The 14,616-nt window shown below is 39.7% G+C and overlaps 1 protein-coding gene across 1 annotated transcript in view; it reads right to left on the bottom strand.

Annotated features, from left to right (window-relative positions):
* Positions 1-239: 239 nt before the first annotated feature.
* Positions 240-14,616, bottom strand: part of BBS2 (Bardet-Biedl syndrome 2) — a 31,826-nt gene continuing 17,449 nt past the window's right edge. The window contains exons 8-17 of the mRNA XM_082862760.1: positions 14,414-14,549; positions 14,043-14,182; positions 12,991-13,135; positions 12,734-12,905; positions 11,909-12,038; positions 10,541-10,672; positions 9,846-9,983; positions 8,352-8,464; positions 1,699-1,847; positions 240-971 (exon numbers count right to left, since the gene is read on the bottom strand). Of these exons, the coding sequence (XP_082718886.1) occupies positions 865-971; positions 1,699-1,847; positions 8,352-8,464; positions 9,846-9,983; positions 10,541-10,672; positions 11,909-12,038; positions 12,734-12,905; positions 12,991-13,135; positions 14,043-14,182; positions 14,414-14,549 (1,362 nt within the window). The 3' untranslated portion in view covers positions 240-864. The remainder of the gene's footprint in view (positions 972-1,698; positions 1,848-8,351; positions 8,465-9,845; positions 9,984-10,540; positions 10,673-11,908; positions 12,039-12,733; positions 12,906-12,990; positions 13,136-14,042; positions 14,183-14,413; positions 14,550-14,616) is intronic.

The raw sequence follows: 14,616 nt of genomic DNA on the forward strand, positions 1-14,616 counted from the left end.
CTGATCAAATACATGCCCGATATCCCATTTATCTCAGTTCAAATTTCAAGTCTCATGTGACTGCATCTGAAATGCAAGCTGAATCAAACCTGGATCACCAGCTGAAAACGAATTGGAGAAACTTCTGTTTTAGCTTCCTGCTCTTCACAGGAAAGGGAAGTCACACTAGAAGAAAACTGGAACAGATATTCTGAGCGAAACCTCCATAATTGCATTAGACTTCACTCTCACTTCTCCACATTCAGCTCTGAAAATTCCAAACGTTTTTTTGTTATACAGAGAATTATATATATGTATATATGGCCCATCTTTGGACCAAAGTCTAGAACATTCCTACTGTAAATAAGTTCTTAATAAGTATATATTCAATGAAATGACGTGAGGTTTAAAAAAAAGGGGCACAAATTGAATATCCATATTTTTGTTTTTCTCCACATAACACAAATGGTTTTATGCAATTCTGATGTGGTGATTTTACAATCAGTAAACACATAGTGCAACACCTTTAAATTTTAATGAAAAAGTAGATAATCTACTTTAATTACAATTTCAAGAAAAAAGATGCATCTACACACTGACTTTACATATGTACAGAAAAACTGGACTTTGAAGCCCTAATGTTTCAAAAGTATTCATTTTCCTCCATACAAACGTAGTGTATTCTGCAACAGTACTACTGATTTTAAAAAAAAGAAAGTGAATACACTTTTCAGATGCAATGCTTTGTCTTTCATTTGTACAACTCACCAAGGTGGTTTTCGCTCTCAGCACCTTGGGTTCACCGGGATGTGATCCAAAGCAAACCAGCCTAGAAGTTTAAGGAGAAACCCCTTCTAGCAACCTAGTTACCTATTCTTTCCTCTCCTATGAAGAAGCTGTCCCCACCCGCATGATTCGGAACAGCGTGTTGATGTTGTTGCTTCGAATCGCATCCCGACAAGCAGTGATCACCTGGTTCTTTGGTTTTCCAACTGTAAGAGAAGAAACATCAAATCCATATGAGCCAAAAGATTATTAAAAGTGAAATTATGAATCAGAGGCTATCTATAAAAACAACATAAAACTAGGGTAGAAAAGAGTTATAGGTAAGTACAAATTTAACCAATTTATCTTACCATTCCCTAAAAAAGATACATACCCTTGTAAGGGACTTTATCACAAACACAAACCAAGCTTAGAAACTATCTCACACCTAGAAACCAAGAGTCAGTTTTAGAAATAATCTTTGCTAAGTGGATATGAGCTTTGATCCTTTTCTATAAAAGGAGGTCAAAGCACTGACCCAAAACAGCAGATTCCAAGTATAAATCTCTGGCTGATATTTCTGCTTCCTTTGGTTTATTCTGCTGTTCTTTTTGTAAATTTTAAGTTGGACACTTAACTCATTAATTTTCAGTCTTTATTTTTTTCTAATAGGAGTATTTAAGGCTTTCCTCTTGAGTATATGCCACTAGGTTTTTCTTTAGAGGATGCAGCAAGATCTAAGAAAAGAAGCTGAAAGTGTTCTTTCCCTCTGAAGTCTGCAGACTAAAGCCAAACAATAGGCTGACTGCAACTCAAGTGAACGGTGCTAACTTCAGTATGAAAGGCATCTTTATAGATACAAGCCCTGATACGAATTCTTGAAGCTACCACCATCTTCAATGGTTCTCACCCCAAAATTACAGGCGAAATACAGTGCTACAAACAGAGACTTACCACGTAGACGACCTGCTCTTTGAATCGCTTGATTTACTGCTTTGAGGCTTCCCAACAGTTCTGTGTGATTGTTAGAGCGAATTTTATATCCATTGAGCAAGTCTTTATTAAGGTCATATAGTTCCATGTAGCGACTCTTCATTGTTCTCCTGTGTACATCAAGAGAAATTTAACACCACTGTACCTCAGTATGGCAGGCTTAAATGAAAAGACCTGCAAACTTCTTAGACATTAAAAAAAGGAACAAACCAGATTTTTAGCTGTATTGTCATTAAAACAGGGTAACTGCTAAAGTCTGCTTTGAAAACATTGAGAATTTTCTATGAAACACTCTGCTTCTTCCAAATAAATGGAAGACAAGTGGCCTTCCTTGGTTATTGATCCATGGTTTGTTTGAACTTAGGAACCAAGAATTATCATGCCCATGATATGAGGGGTGGGGAAAAGTGAGTAAGGTGATAGGCTATCTTCCAAGCTTCAGATTAATACTGACAGTTTCTTGTAAAGTTAAACATATACTTACTATACAACACAGCAATCACATTATGCCACATTTCACCCAAAAGAAATGAAAATATGTCTGCAAAAAACCTGTATGCAAACGTTTATAGCAGCTTTATTCTCAATCACCAAAGTCTGGAAACAACCCAAATGTCAATTAATTGGTGAATGGATACACAAAGTAGGGATATCCATACAATAGAATACTATTCAGCAATAATAAGGAATGAACTACTGATAACTTGCGACGATATGGATGAATCTCAAAGGCATTATGGTAAGTGAAAGAAGCCAGACCCCAAAGGCTATATATTTGTATGATTCCATTTATATGACATTTAGGAAAAGGTAAAACTATAGGAAGAGAAATTAGATCAGTGGCTGCCAGGGCCTGGAGGTTAGGAGAGGTACTTGATTCTGGTAGTATAAATTTCCCCAAATTTATTGAACTGTAAACCTAAAAAGGGTGAATTATCTACATGTATATTATAGATTATATATCAACTAACCTGGCTTTAAAAAATACTATATTTGATAGTCTCTAAATGAAATATAAATAAATCAAGAAAAAAGGAATTTAGAGGTTGCTGGTCACCTCTCTCCAGTTTAGCACAGTCAAATGCCTAAAGCCAGCAACATCTCTTTCACTTAAAAAAAAAGCCAGAGAGAGAAAAAAAGGAGGAGCTCTATAGATAAAGTTGGCAAAAAAAAGCAAAAATCTTAAATACCTCAGAGAAAACAACTGGAAGAAAACGAACTGGAAAGAGGTAAACTATCTCAATTTACAAATAATACAGTGTATCTCTGGAAAAACTAAACTATAAGATAATTCAGTAAAGTAGTAGACTACACAATCAACACAGAAAAATCAAGTGTTCATACAGACAGACAAAAACCAGTCAGAAGACACAAGGTGGAAGAGCGAGCCTATTTACAATTGCAAAAAGAAAATACCTACACCTAAACTTGACAAGTAATGTCTGATACCTACATGAACAAAACCATAAAACTCCTGAAACACATAAACATGCCTTGAACAAAATATAAAGACATACCACATTCTTAGTAAGACTGAACATCACTGTAACAATGTCAGTTCTTACTAAGTTAATAAATTTAATGTGATCCCAGTAAAACTACCTACTTTTTTCTGGAGCTAAAATAACTGATAAAGTTCACAGAACGAACAAGCATAAGTAGCCCGGAAGACCTTGAAAAAGAAGAGCAAAAGGGTTGGGAGAGGGGCACCTAGCCATACCAGACATTAAAACATACAAAGCATTTTTAAGAAAAGAATAGCACTGTCAAATGAAGAGACAAGTCGGACGGACAGAGCAATATAGAAAATCCAGAAATAGACCCACTGCATATGGAAATACATTATATTATTATAAAGGCAGCATCTCAAGTCAGTGGGAAAACAGGCTTTTAAAGTAGTATTACTGAAACAATGTGACAGTCACATAGAAAAAGATAAAACTGAATTTATAACTTACACTGAACACCAGGATAAACTCCAACTGTAACAGACTTAAATGTAAATATACAAAATACTAAAAGAGAATTTCTCTACAAATGGGAAGTAAGGAAACTTTTGTAACTAGAACTCAAAATGTAGAAGTACCAAGGAAAAGGTGGACCAATCTGACTACATAAAAAATTTTAAAAGCTTTCATAAGCAAAACCAAAAATCTAAATAGGCTAAAGAAATAAACAATTTACAAGGAATTCCCTGGCAGTCCAGTGGTTAGGACTCCAAGCTTCCACTGCAGGGGGCACGGGTTGATCCCTGGTTGGGGAACTAAGATCCCTCATGCTGCCTGCTATGGCAAAAAAAAAAAAAAAAAAGAATTTACACACCAAAAGAAATGCAAATAAGCCCTTAAAATAATGAAAAGATGCTCAGTACTGCTCATAATAAATGAAAATTAAAACAACAATGAGACCATTTCTCACCCACTGAATTGGTAAGTATCCAAGAGTTTGCCAACATACTCCATTGACAAGACTAAGGGAAACAGGCACTCTCAGAGGAGAATGCAAAATGATTTGACAGCTATGGAGGGGAATTTGGCAAAATCTTGCAAAACTGTATACACATTTTATCATTTTCCCCAGCAATCCCATTTTAGAACTTTTCCCCAAAGATACCTGAGTAAAAATATGAAAAGATTTATGTAACAAAATTATTCACTGCAATATAATAGCAGAAGAGCAACCCAAATGTGGAGAACTAGCTGAATAAACATCCAGAGAATAGAGTACTGTGCAGCTGTAAAAACAAATGAGAAGTATCTCTGTGTACTACTGTGGAATGAACTCCAAGATATATTTTTAAGTGTAAAAATTAAGGTGGAGGGCTTCCCTGGTGGCGCAGTGGTTGAGATTCCGCCTGCCAATGCAGGGGACACGGGTTCGTGCCCCGGTCCGGGAGGATCCCACATGTCGCGGAGCGGCTGGGCCCGTGAGCCATGGCCACTGAGCTTGCGCGTCTGGAGCCTGTGCACCACAACCGGAGAGGCCACAACAGTGAGAGGCCTGCGTACCAAAAAAAAAAAAAAAAAAAAAAGCAAGGTGGAGAAGAGTAATTTGCTATGATTTACTTACCATGTGAGGAGATGTGTGTATGTATATTTAAATTTTTGATTGGTTATTTATAGTGAAAGGGAGGAAACAGGATGGAGGTGACGGGAAAGAGAAGTTAGACTTTTCTGCATATGTTTTATAGGGCCGACTTTGGACCCATATAAGGTTTTGTTTGTTTGTTTGTTTTGTGTGTTTTTTTTGCGGTACGTGGGCCTCTCACTATTGTGGCCTCTCCCGTTGCGGAGCACAGGCTCCGGATGCGCAGGCTCAGTGGCCATGGCTTACAGGCCCAGCTGCTCTGCAGCATGTGGGATCTTCCCGGACTGGGGCACGAACCCGTGTCCCCTACATCGGCAGGCAGGCTCTCAATCACGGCACCACCAGGGAAGCCCCCATATAAGGTTTTAATAAATATGTAATAAAATCAAACCAAAAAGGAAAAAATGTCAGTCCCCTAAGATTGACAGCAAAATGAACCAAATGAATCTAACTGTATATCACACTTGTAGCATGACCAAAAAAAGAGGAATTATTTCAAATGACTTTAAAATATAGTCATTTAACTAAAACTCCCTACTAGAACACACTCTAAAGACACAAAGAAGAAAAAAAGTCTTACACCATTTTCGGCAATCATATTGTTGACAGTAATGTTGGTACTATCCTTAAATGTTGTGTGTGTACCATAAGATAAAACCAATAGTTATGTTGACAGTGGTTAGAGACATGATTTCCACTGTGAGAGAGAAGAGATACACCGTTAACATCAAAATTAAGAGCCTGTAGTCATAAATTTGAATTGGAAATAGTATGAATTCATGATGTATTTGCTCACTGAAAAAAATATATACATTACCTAGCTTTATCTGTGGAAAAGGTCTCAAATCAATATCCAACCCAGTAGCAATGAGCATCTCTAATGCTCAGACTGTGATCTTCATTTCCCACTATAAAGGACCAGGATTGAAGAAATAGCTGATTCCAGATTCAGAAGAGGATATATACCAGATAAGCCTAAAAAATCTTGTACAAGAAAACAAACTAATGAAACTAATAGGTCTGTCCAAAGGTATTGATAACTGCAGCCAACCTGAAAAGGCTTCTACTGGCCAAAGACAGGACAACTGAGCCACCATAAAGAATAACTGAAATGGCCTGAAGCACACTAAAAATGTTAATAGGATTTTAAAAATCTCATTGGTCAACTTGGAGATGCTAGGGAACCAACTCATTATTTTAAAGCTGAGAGTGTGTCATTCCAGTACAAACTGTACCTCAGGGAACCAAATAATTCATTAATTCATGAGGGAATGTTACTCTTTATAGAAGTACTTCAGCCAATTTACAAAGAAAAAATAACAATTAAAATATCACTGTTTTGCAAACCCCAGAAGAAATATTTCAGCAGTGATCATCAACAGCTGATAACATAATAAAAAGAGACAGCCAGACGTTACATGCATCCTCACAGAAGTACACAGCACCACTTATGAAGCATTCTTGCTAAAAAACTGAACCTGAATCTGATCAATCCTCTATATCTAACTACCATTTTCACAGAAATATAGGGGACAGAAGAATAATACTAAACATTACCACAGGATGCAATCAACAAAATCCAAGGTGGGAAACTACAGAAGAAGGAGAGAGTTAGGAGAAAAAGTGAGCAAGCAAACATAGGATTAAAAGAGATGTATCAACCAAATTCAATGCATGGTCTTTGGTCTTTGAATCTTGATTTGAACAAAACACCAAACACACACACATACATTTGAGACAACTGCGGTAATTTTAAACACCGACTAGATATTTTGTGATATTAAGAAATTATTTTACATTTTTCTAAGTGTGATAATGGTACTGTGGTTATTGTTTTTTAAAGGTTCATTGAAATATCTGTGGCTAAAATTATATGATGTCTGGAATTTGCTTCAAAATAATACAGTACCTAGAAGAGGAAGAAGGTGAATGTGGAGATGAAACAAGATGAACCCTTAGTTGATGACTACTGAAGCTAAGTAGCTGCTATAGAGGAAATCATTATATAATTCAATCTACTTTTGTGTTTGAAATCTTCAACAATATAACTTTCAGAAATCACTTACTTCTGAGCAAGACCATTTTAACTATCTGCTAATGATTCAGGCCTTTCAGGAAAAACAAGCAGCACCTTAGGCGAACTCTTGCCTCTAAAATGCACACATAAACTCCACCTATCATTGAACTATTTTACTGAATCCACCTCAGTACATTTTATTGCCGAGATAAATTTTGCATCTTAGCAAGAAGCCAGACGTGCACAAATTTGTTTTTAACTTTTTTTTTTTTTTTTTTTGCGGTACGCAGGCCTCTCACTGTTGTGGCCTCTTCCACTGTGGAGCACAGGCTCCGGACGCGCAGGCTCAGCGGCCATGGCTCACGGGCCCAGCCGCTTCGTGGCATGTGGGATCCTCCCAGACCGGGGCACGAACCCGTGTCCCCTGCATCGGCAGGCGGACTCTCAACTACTGCGCCAGCAGGGAAGCCCCTGTTTTTAACTTTTTATTCTAAAATATAATACATATTCAGGGACTTCCCCAGTGATCCAGTGGTAAAGAATCTGCCTTCCAATGTAGGGGACATGGGTTTGATCCCTGGTCAGGTAACTAAGATGCCACATGCCACGGGGCAACTAAGCCCACACACCACAACTACTGAACCCGCGCGTCTCAACTAGAGAGCCCCCATGCTGCAAACTACAGAGCCCACGTGCTCTGGAGCCCGCGTACCACAACTAGAGAGAAGCCCGAGCGCCACAACGAAAGATCCCACATGCTTCAACGAAGATCCTGCGTGCCGCAACTAAGACCTGATGCAGCCAAAAGTTTAAAAAATTTAAAAATATATAAATAAATAAATATATTTTAATACACATTCAGAAAAACTCACAAAACAAATGCTTGTTAACTAGGTCAAGAAATAGGACATTGCCAACATTCAAGAAGCTTCCCAATGTGTTCTCTCTGAATAGAGTGGAGAATATACTATCTTAAATGATAATCTCTTCCCTGTATTTCTTTATATTTTTATCATCTATGTATGCTTCCCAAATGATATAGCTTAGTTTTGTCTGTTTCCAAACTAAATAAATGAAAGCATTTTGTACATATTCTTTTGAGTCTTACTTGTTTCAATCTCCATTATGTTTGTAAGATTTGTCCATGTTGTTACATGTCATCCAGATACGTGCATTCTCATTGCATGTAGTATTCCAGTGTACAGATATATCATAATTTATCAGTTATATTAGTATGGATTGTTTCCACTTTGGGGTTCGTATGAACGACGCCTTTATGAACATTCTTGAACTAATATCCTGGTTTATATGCACAAGTTTCTCGAGGTTATAAACCAGGAGAATTGCTGGGTCATAGGGTGTGCACATTTTCAACTTTACTGATGACGCCAAGTTACCTTCCAAAGTCTCTGTACCTATTTACACTCCTACTAGTAGCATCTGAGAGATGTTACTCCATATCGCTGATGCTTTCAACCACGTACCTGTCCTAGCCATGGTAAATACTCACATGTCCCTCATCAGACGAGCATCCTCAGCTCGAACCAGCAAACTTCGGATCAGATTAGAATTATCAGCCATGTCAGCACTGAGCTTCTGATGCACTGAGTGATATTCATCCACCTGGAGACCATGAACAGCCAGGAATTAGAAAGACCTCACAGGGACTTCCCTGGCAGTCCAGTGGCTAAGACTCTGAGCTTCCACTGCAGGAGCCATAGGTTTGAGCCCTGATCAGGGAACTAAGATCCTGCATGCCGCATGGTGGCAAAAAAAAAAAAAAAAAAAAAAAAAAAACCTCACAGGCCTTCCCTGGTGGCGCAGTGGTTGAGAGTCCACCTGCCGCTGCAGGGGACACGGGTTCGTGCCCCAGTCTGGGAAGATCCCACATGCCGTGGAGCGGCTGGGCCCGTGAGCCATGGCCGCTGAGCCTGCGTGTCCGGAGGCTGTGCTCCGCAACGGGAGAGGCCACAACAGTGAGAGGCCCACGTATGGCCACAAAAAAAAAAAAGCCTCACAAGCGTCTTGAAAGCTAGATAAATTGAAAAGATGCTATGTATTATATACCGAGGCCCTTTTATTTCTTTTTTATTTAATTAATTAATTAATTAATTTTATTTTTGGCTGTGTTGGGTCTTCATTGCTGCACTCAGGCTTTCTCTAGTTGCAGCGAGCGGAGGCCACTCCTCGCTGCGGTGCATGGGCTTCTCATTGTGGTGGCTTCTCTTGCTGTGGAGCACGGGCTCTAAGCGGGCAATCTTCAGCAGTTGTGGCACATGGGCTCAGTAGTTGTGGCTCGCGGCTCTAGAGCGCAGGCTTAGCAGTTGTGGCGCACGGGCTTAGTTGCTCCGCGGCATGTGGGATCTTCCCGGACCAGGGCTCGAACCCATGTCCCCTGCACTGGCAGGCGAATTCTTAACCACTGTGCCACCAGGGGAGCCCCGCCCTTTTCTTTCTGCCGTTCACTTGCCCCATCTTAACTATCTCCCGGGTTTCATCTCCTCCTGTGCTGCCCCCAACACTCAAAATGACATTCGATGTGAATCTTACCCACGTCTTAGCAGCGTGAGCCCAAGCAACACAAATATTAACATTTTAGAGATCTGGGGCAGGGATGTTGTTATAAGTGGGGACAAATCACAATCCTTTTCTTTTTTGATTTTGGGTTCTTGGAAAGCACTAAACCAAAAAGCAAAGTAGATACAACAGATAAGATGAAAGGCTAGCAAAGGAAAATGTTCACTTATTGTTTTTAAAGTGTCCCTCCAAACCAAACAGAAAGCAGGGTGCAAGAGCTAACCACTCACTTTTATAAAAGGTATCTTTTTAACTCATGAACTCTCCAATACTAGCTAAATTTTTATTTTAAGAATTTTCAAAAGTTCTTTAAAACATGACTATCATGTAACATATGTACATTTGTAGTACCACTAATTTAAAAGAAATATTTCAAACATTATTAGACCACAATGTTCTCTCAAATGCACCCACCAGGTGCCCTCACCTTAACTAGCACCTTTCGTAATTCCTCGAAATAGACAGGGAAATCGGCTTCTACCTGAAGGTCCTCAATAGCAAAAAATGATGCCATCGACTGGATGATATCACCAGCCAAATCGATGTCATCAGTATTTATAGTGATCTATCCAGAGAAAAAAAGACAAGTTAGCATCCTTGGACATTAAAGACAAACTTGGCTGAACTACCTGAAATTCCCCATATCTAGCATATTTATTGAACATAAATGTATACGTGGTGATAAATAAAGATAAGGTCTAGCCCTCAAGGAAATTACAAACCACATTAATTATTTCTAGCAGCAGGCAAAAAAAAAATCAATCCTCTTCCCTTATAAACTGAACAACAAGGTCATTCAGACAGGGAGAATGTTTTGTCCTCCTCTGTATTCCTAACCGTCCCAAATAAGGCAAGGAATGGGTGAAGGGAAGGGGGGAGAGAGGCAGAAAACCACTGTTCTAGATTATACGCCCGTGATAAGGCAAGGAATGGGTGAAGGGAAGGGGGAGAGAGGCAGAAAACCACTGTTCTAGATTATACGCCCGTGTCAGAGATGATAACACTAACAGACTAGGCTGAAACACGTGGTTTTATGACCTTCAGATTGGTTTCACCTGCCTCACTTTACACTGAATGTTAAATGTTATGTGAGAAATCTGTGCCCGTGACAGTAAAAATTACCTCTCCGCTAAGTTTTATTTTTATACACAGCTGGCCACCATTCCGTAAGGATGTGAAACACACTTGAAATGGAACATTCTGAATGTTAGTGTCCTCTGGTAACAGAAAGTTCTGGTTGAGCCACATAAAAACCTTCAAGATGAACAGGATGAAATGAATTTCCATTTTTAAAGTACAGTCATCATTAAGAGTTATCCTGCTTTCTAGTTTTACTCCTTGGAAAAACAAAACAAACAAACAAAAAACAAAGAATTATACTTCACCCCCACCAAGAAAACACTATTCACACTCCTTTTTCCCACCCCATGCATGTTCTTAAGTAACGTTCATAATTATGTCTGGTCCCACAGCATGCGTAATTTTATAGCATTTTCTACTTAGACATAATCTTATATGCAATGTGGAAATGATTCAGGTATGAGGGTAATTCTGTTTACATGATAGCTCTTCTGTGGCTGTATCCTGCTTAAAATCATTCCATTCCACTCTTTAAAAAATTTAAATGAAGTTTGCACACATACAGCACAAACACAGAGATACATCCACACTATAAGTAAAGAATTAATTTTAATATAAATGATAATACTTTACAGTGGTTTGCAACACAGGTTCCACATAAGATCCACCTTGAGGCCTTTTGGAAGGGGCCACCTGTAGAGTTTCCTGTTTCACAGGCCAGGAAGGGGCCTGAGAATCTACATGATTCAAAGCCTCACTGAGAATTCCAAAGTCCAGCCAATGTTAAAATCCACAGGTATTAGTCCTTTAAACTTTACAAAATGCTATTATACCAATTATGTAATCCTCAGGGGCCCCCTTGTGAGGTAAGACTCTCCTCACCTACAGATAAGAAAACTGGGGCTCAGACTGTTGAGGGGAATTCCATAAGATCGCTAAGAATTTACTAGTTAAGGTAGCACTTGAACCCCAAAAATGTTCCCGTTTCCAAGTCCCCACTCTCTTTCCATTCTGATGCACGCTCCTCTTGGAACACTAGATCCAACCACACTAAGACTATAAGAAAGAGAGGAACTGAAAACTGGGAAGAATTCACCTGTGACTAAGGATTGCTTAGGTAATAAATTATTAATAATTATTAATTATTACTAATAAATTATTCGAAACAAATATTTCTGAATTGATTATCAAAAATAAATATTTTTGAATAATTTTTCAAAATGGGAGAAGATATTTTAGCAACATTTTTGGTACAGGTTATAAACAATCCAACTCCAGGCTACATAACCCTTTCATGTCATATTTACTGCTACCAAATAACACATTCATGTAATTTCCCCCTTTCTACAAAAAAACATCCAAAGGATTCTAAAGTGCAAAAGTGTTGAAAGAGAAAAGCCAGATACTTACCCTCTGTGCCCGTTCTGCGATGATAAAGTTGACATAACTGAGCGGCTCACTGGCAGAGTCCGGGCTGGTCAGCGCATACATGGAGAAACGGGGGAGTTGTCTTGTCAACTCAAACACATGAAACTGGGTGCTGTGGCCAACCAACGGAACACAAGAGAATTGTTTATGTAGAATTTATTTCAAAGGGCAAGGCCCAGAAAATAAATGTAACGTCACTACCAGGTCATCAAGCTGACATTTAAGGGTTTCAATAAAGAAACTCCCCCTGCCCAAAAAAGACTTGAGGGTTAAAGTCCCATATGTAATGGTGTTTGGGGTTTAGTGACATCGTGAGTCTGTGGCCAAAAAGTTCATTCCATAAGATGTTGCAGAAAACCCCGAACGAACTTTTTGGCCAACCCAATACACGCCTGCACCAAGGGTTTAAAACACTCTAAAAGGAGCGTGAAAAGGTTTTTATCTTCCAAAAATCTAGTGGTTTTCTTTCACTAGCTGAGGTTACATATGACTCTCATGTAAAGGTGCAACCTAACCTTGTAGTCTTAGTGGCCAAAACTAAATCATCCTTTAAATGTATTTTTGGAACTTTTGTGAATATGAGATCATCTGACTAAAACCAGAAATAACCATCTTAAACTTATACTCGTTATTTTTTTTGAAAGATTTCAAATTAGAGAAATAAGAGGTCACAGGAAACCTTGCCTGGGTGGGAAGAACCATTAAACGGCTTCTCCGGCCCCACAGAATCCATGACATAATGGGAAATCTACACATTTTGCTCTCTAACTGCTCTCTGGAAATGAACTGTGACTTGCAAAGGGTCACCTGCTCCTGTAGCCCACGAAGGTTTTCAAGTGCAGATCCACAGGGACATCTTTGGGAGGTGTAATTGGGATGCGGATGGAGCTGGAAAGGTTGTGAATGCTGGGATGCACCACGTGGCTTTCACCTAGAAAAATTCCCTCTGCAAAAATCAATACTGCTCGGATGATGGTGTCTGCAGGGAAGAGAGAAGACAGCAGTCCAAGAACCACTCCAAGATGGCACAGGTGCCAACACACCAGCTCCAAGTAACGACTTACCATTAGAAGTGGAAATGCACAACTCTGCATGGGCAGCCTGCGCCTCGCTCCCCAGATTGACGGAGAGGGCAGTGTGGAGCTTGGTGTTGGCCGGGATGATGCCCCGATGCCCATCAGCCTCATTCAGTGGACTGCTCAGTTCGGCCTGCAAAACGCCCCACCCACTTCCAGCTCAGTCACCGGAACAGTGAACTCATGTTAATTTTAAATAACATGGCTATTTAGCTTCAGAAGACAGATCCCCCATCATCTTATTCACCTGATTCTTTAGACTTCAGAGGACTCACCTCATTAGTGCTCTCACTCTAACCTGGCTTTTTCCCCGAAGGAAAATACTCTCATCCCTTCCTGTGGTTAGGGTCCAGTGTCCCCCAGCATGTCTTTTACATTTGTCTGCATTTCTTTTAGTAACTAAAGAAATTCACTTAGTATAGCAAATTCAAATACAGTTATGCATCATGGGACAAATTAAAATCCTACTCCCCAGCTCATCCTCCAACCAGTTTGGTACATACATGTACATATACACACATGCACACGCGTGCGTGCACACACACGCACGCACACACAGAGCTTCTGCAGTTGTCAATTTTTATGTTATTTGTTGTTGAAAAAGATAAGTTACTCTATACATATTGTTCTCGCTTCCTTTCATTCAGTAATACCACAGATACCCTGCCATATCAGTCCCCATATATATACTTCATTCTTTTGGGCTGCTTAATATTCCCCAGCCCACAGTCCCTACTACTGATCAAAAGTTAAGTTGCTTCCAACTGTTCCCTGCTACAAATAGTGCTGCAGTAAATGTCTCTGAACACTCATGCAAATATTTCCATAGTTTAGCTGCCCAGCAGTGGAATTTCTAGGTTAAAGAATACACACCCTCTTCATTCTGACACTAGCAAAAAGGCAAACCATCTGGGCTTCCACCAGCGGGGAGGGGGAGCCCACACCGTGGCAGACGCTGAAACTCTTCTTTCACAGCTGCCAATCCTCCTGGTCATTCTCAACTTCTCAGACTCCCATGGGCCCTCCACATTAGGACCTACCTTGGCATTGTCCTCATAGTTACGGAGCTCCAGCAACAGGTTCTGCTTTTTCTGACTCAGCTCTCGGATCAGGTCCTGCTCTACGCTGGTGTCCATGAGGTTCCCTCTCATCTCAGCTGTGTCTGGCAGGTAGCCCCGGACTGACAAGAGGAAACAACACTCACCAGACTGAGGGATAAGACCAGGTACAGCCAGGTCTACTTTTAAGTCATCAATTACCTGTTCTTAAAAGCTAAGTTTTCATTTCCCCAACTTAGGTGAACTTATTAGGATGAAAGGATATCAACACAAACACTTTATAGTGGAATTTCCCGGTATTCGGACCCAAATCAAAATCTGACTTTTCAAGGATTTTTCCTGTCCCGATTTACTTTCCCCATCCACCGAGCAGCAGATTAACTGTATGTGGCCATCCATCCGGTAATCTCCCTCCACCACACCAGCAACTGCAGAAGAAAAGTTGTCCTTAAAGATGACCTCCCCAGTTCGGTCACTTCGAGCATCGACCTAAAAATAAAACAAGAACTTGAAAAATAGCTTATGCTACAGTTTTTTAAAAATAACACAAAATTTT

The sequence above is a fragment of the Leucopleurus acutus genome (assembly GCF_964270905.1).
Source record: "Leucopleurus acutus genome assembly, chromosome: 20".
Classification (NCBI taxonomy): domain Eukaryota; kingdom Metazoa; phylum Chordata; class Mammalia; order Artiodactyla; family Delphinidae; genus Leucopleurus; species Leucopleurus acutus.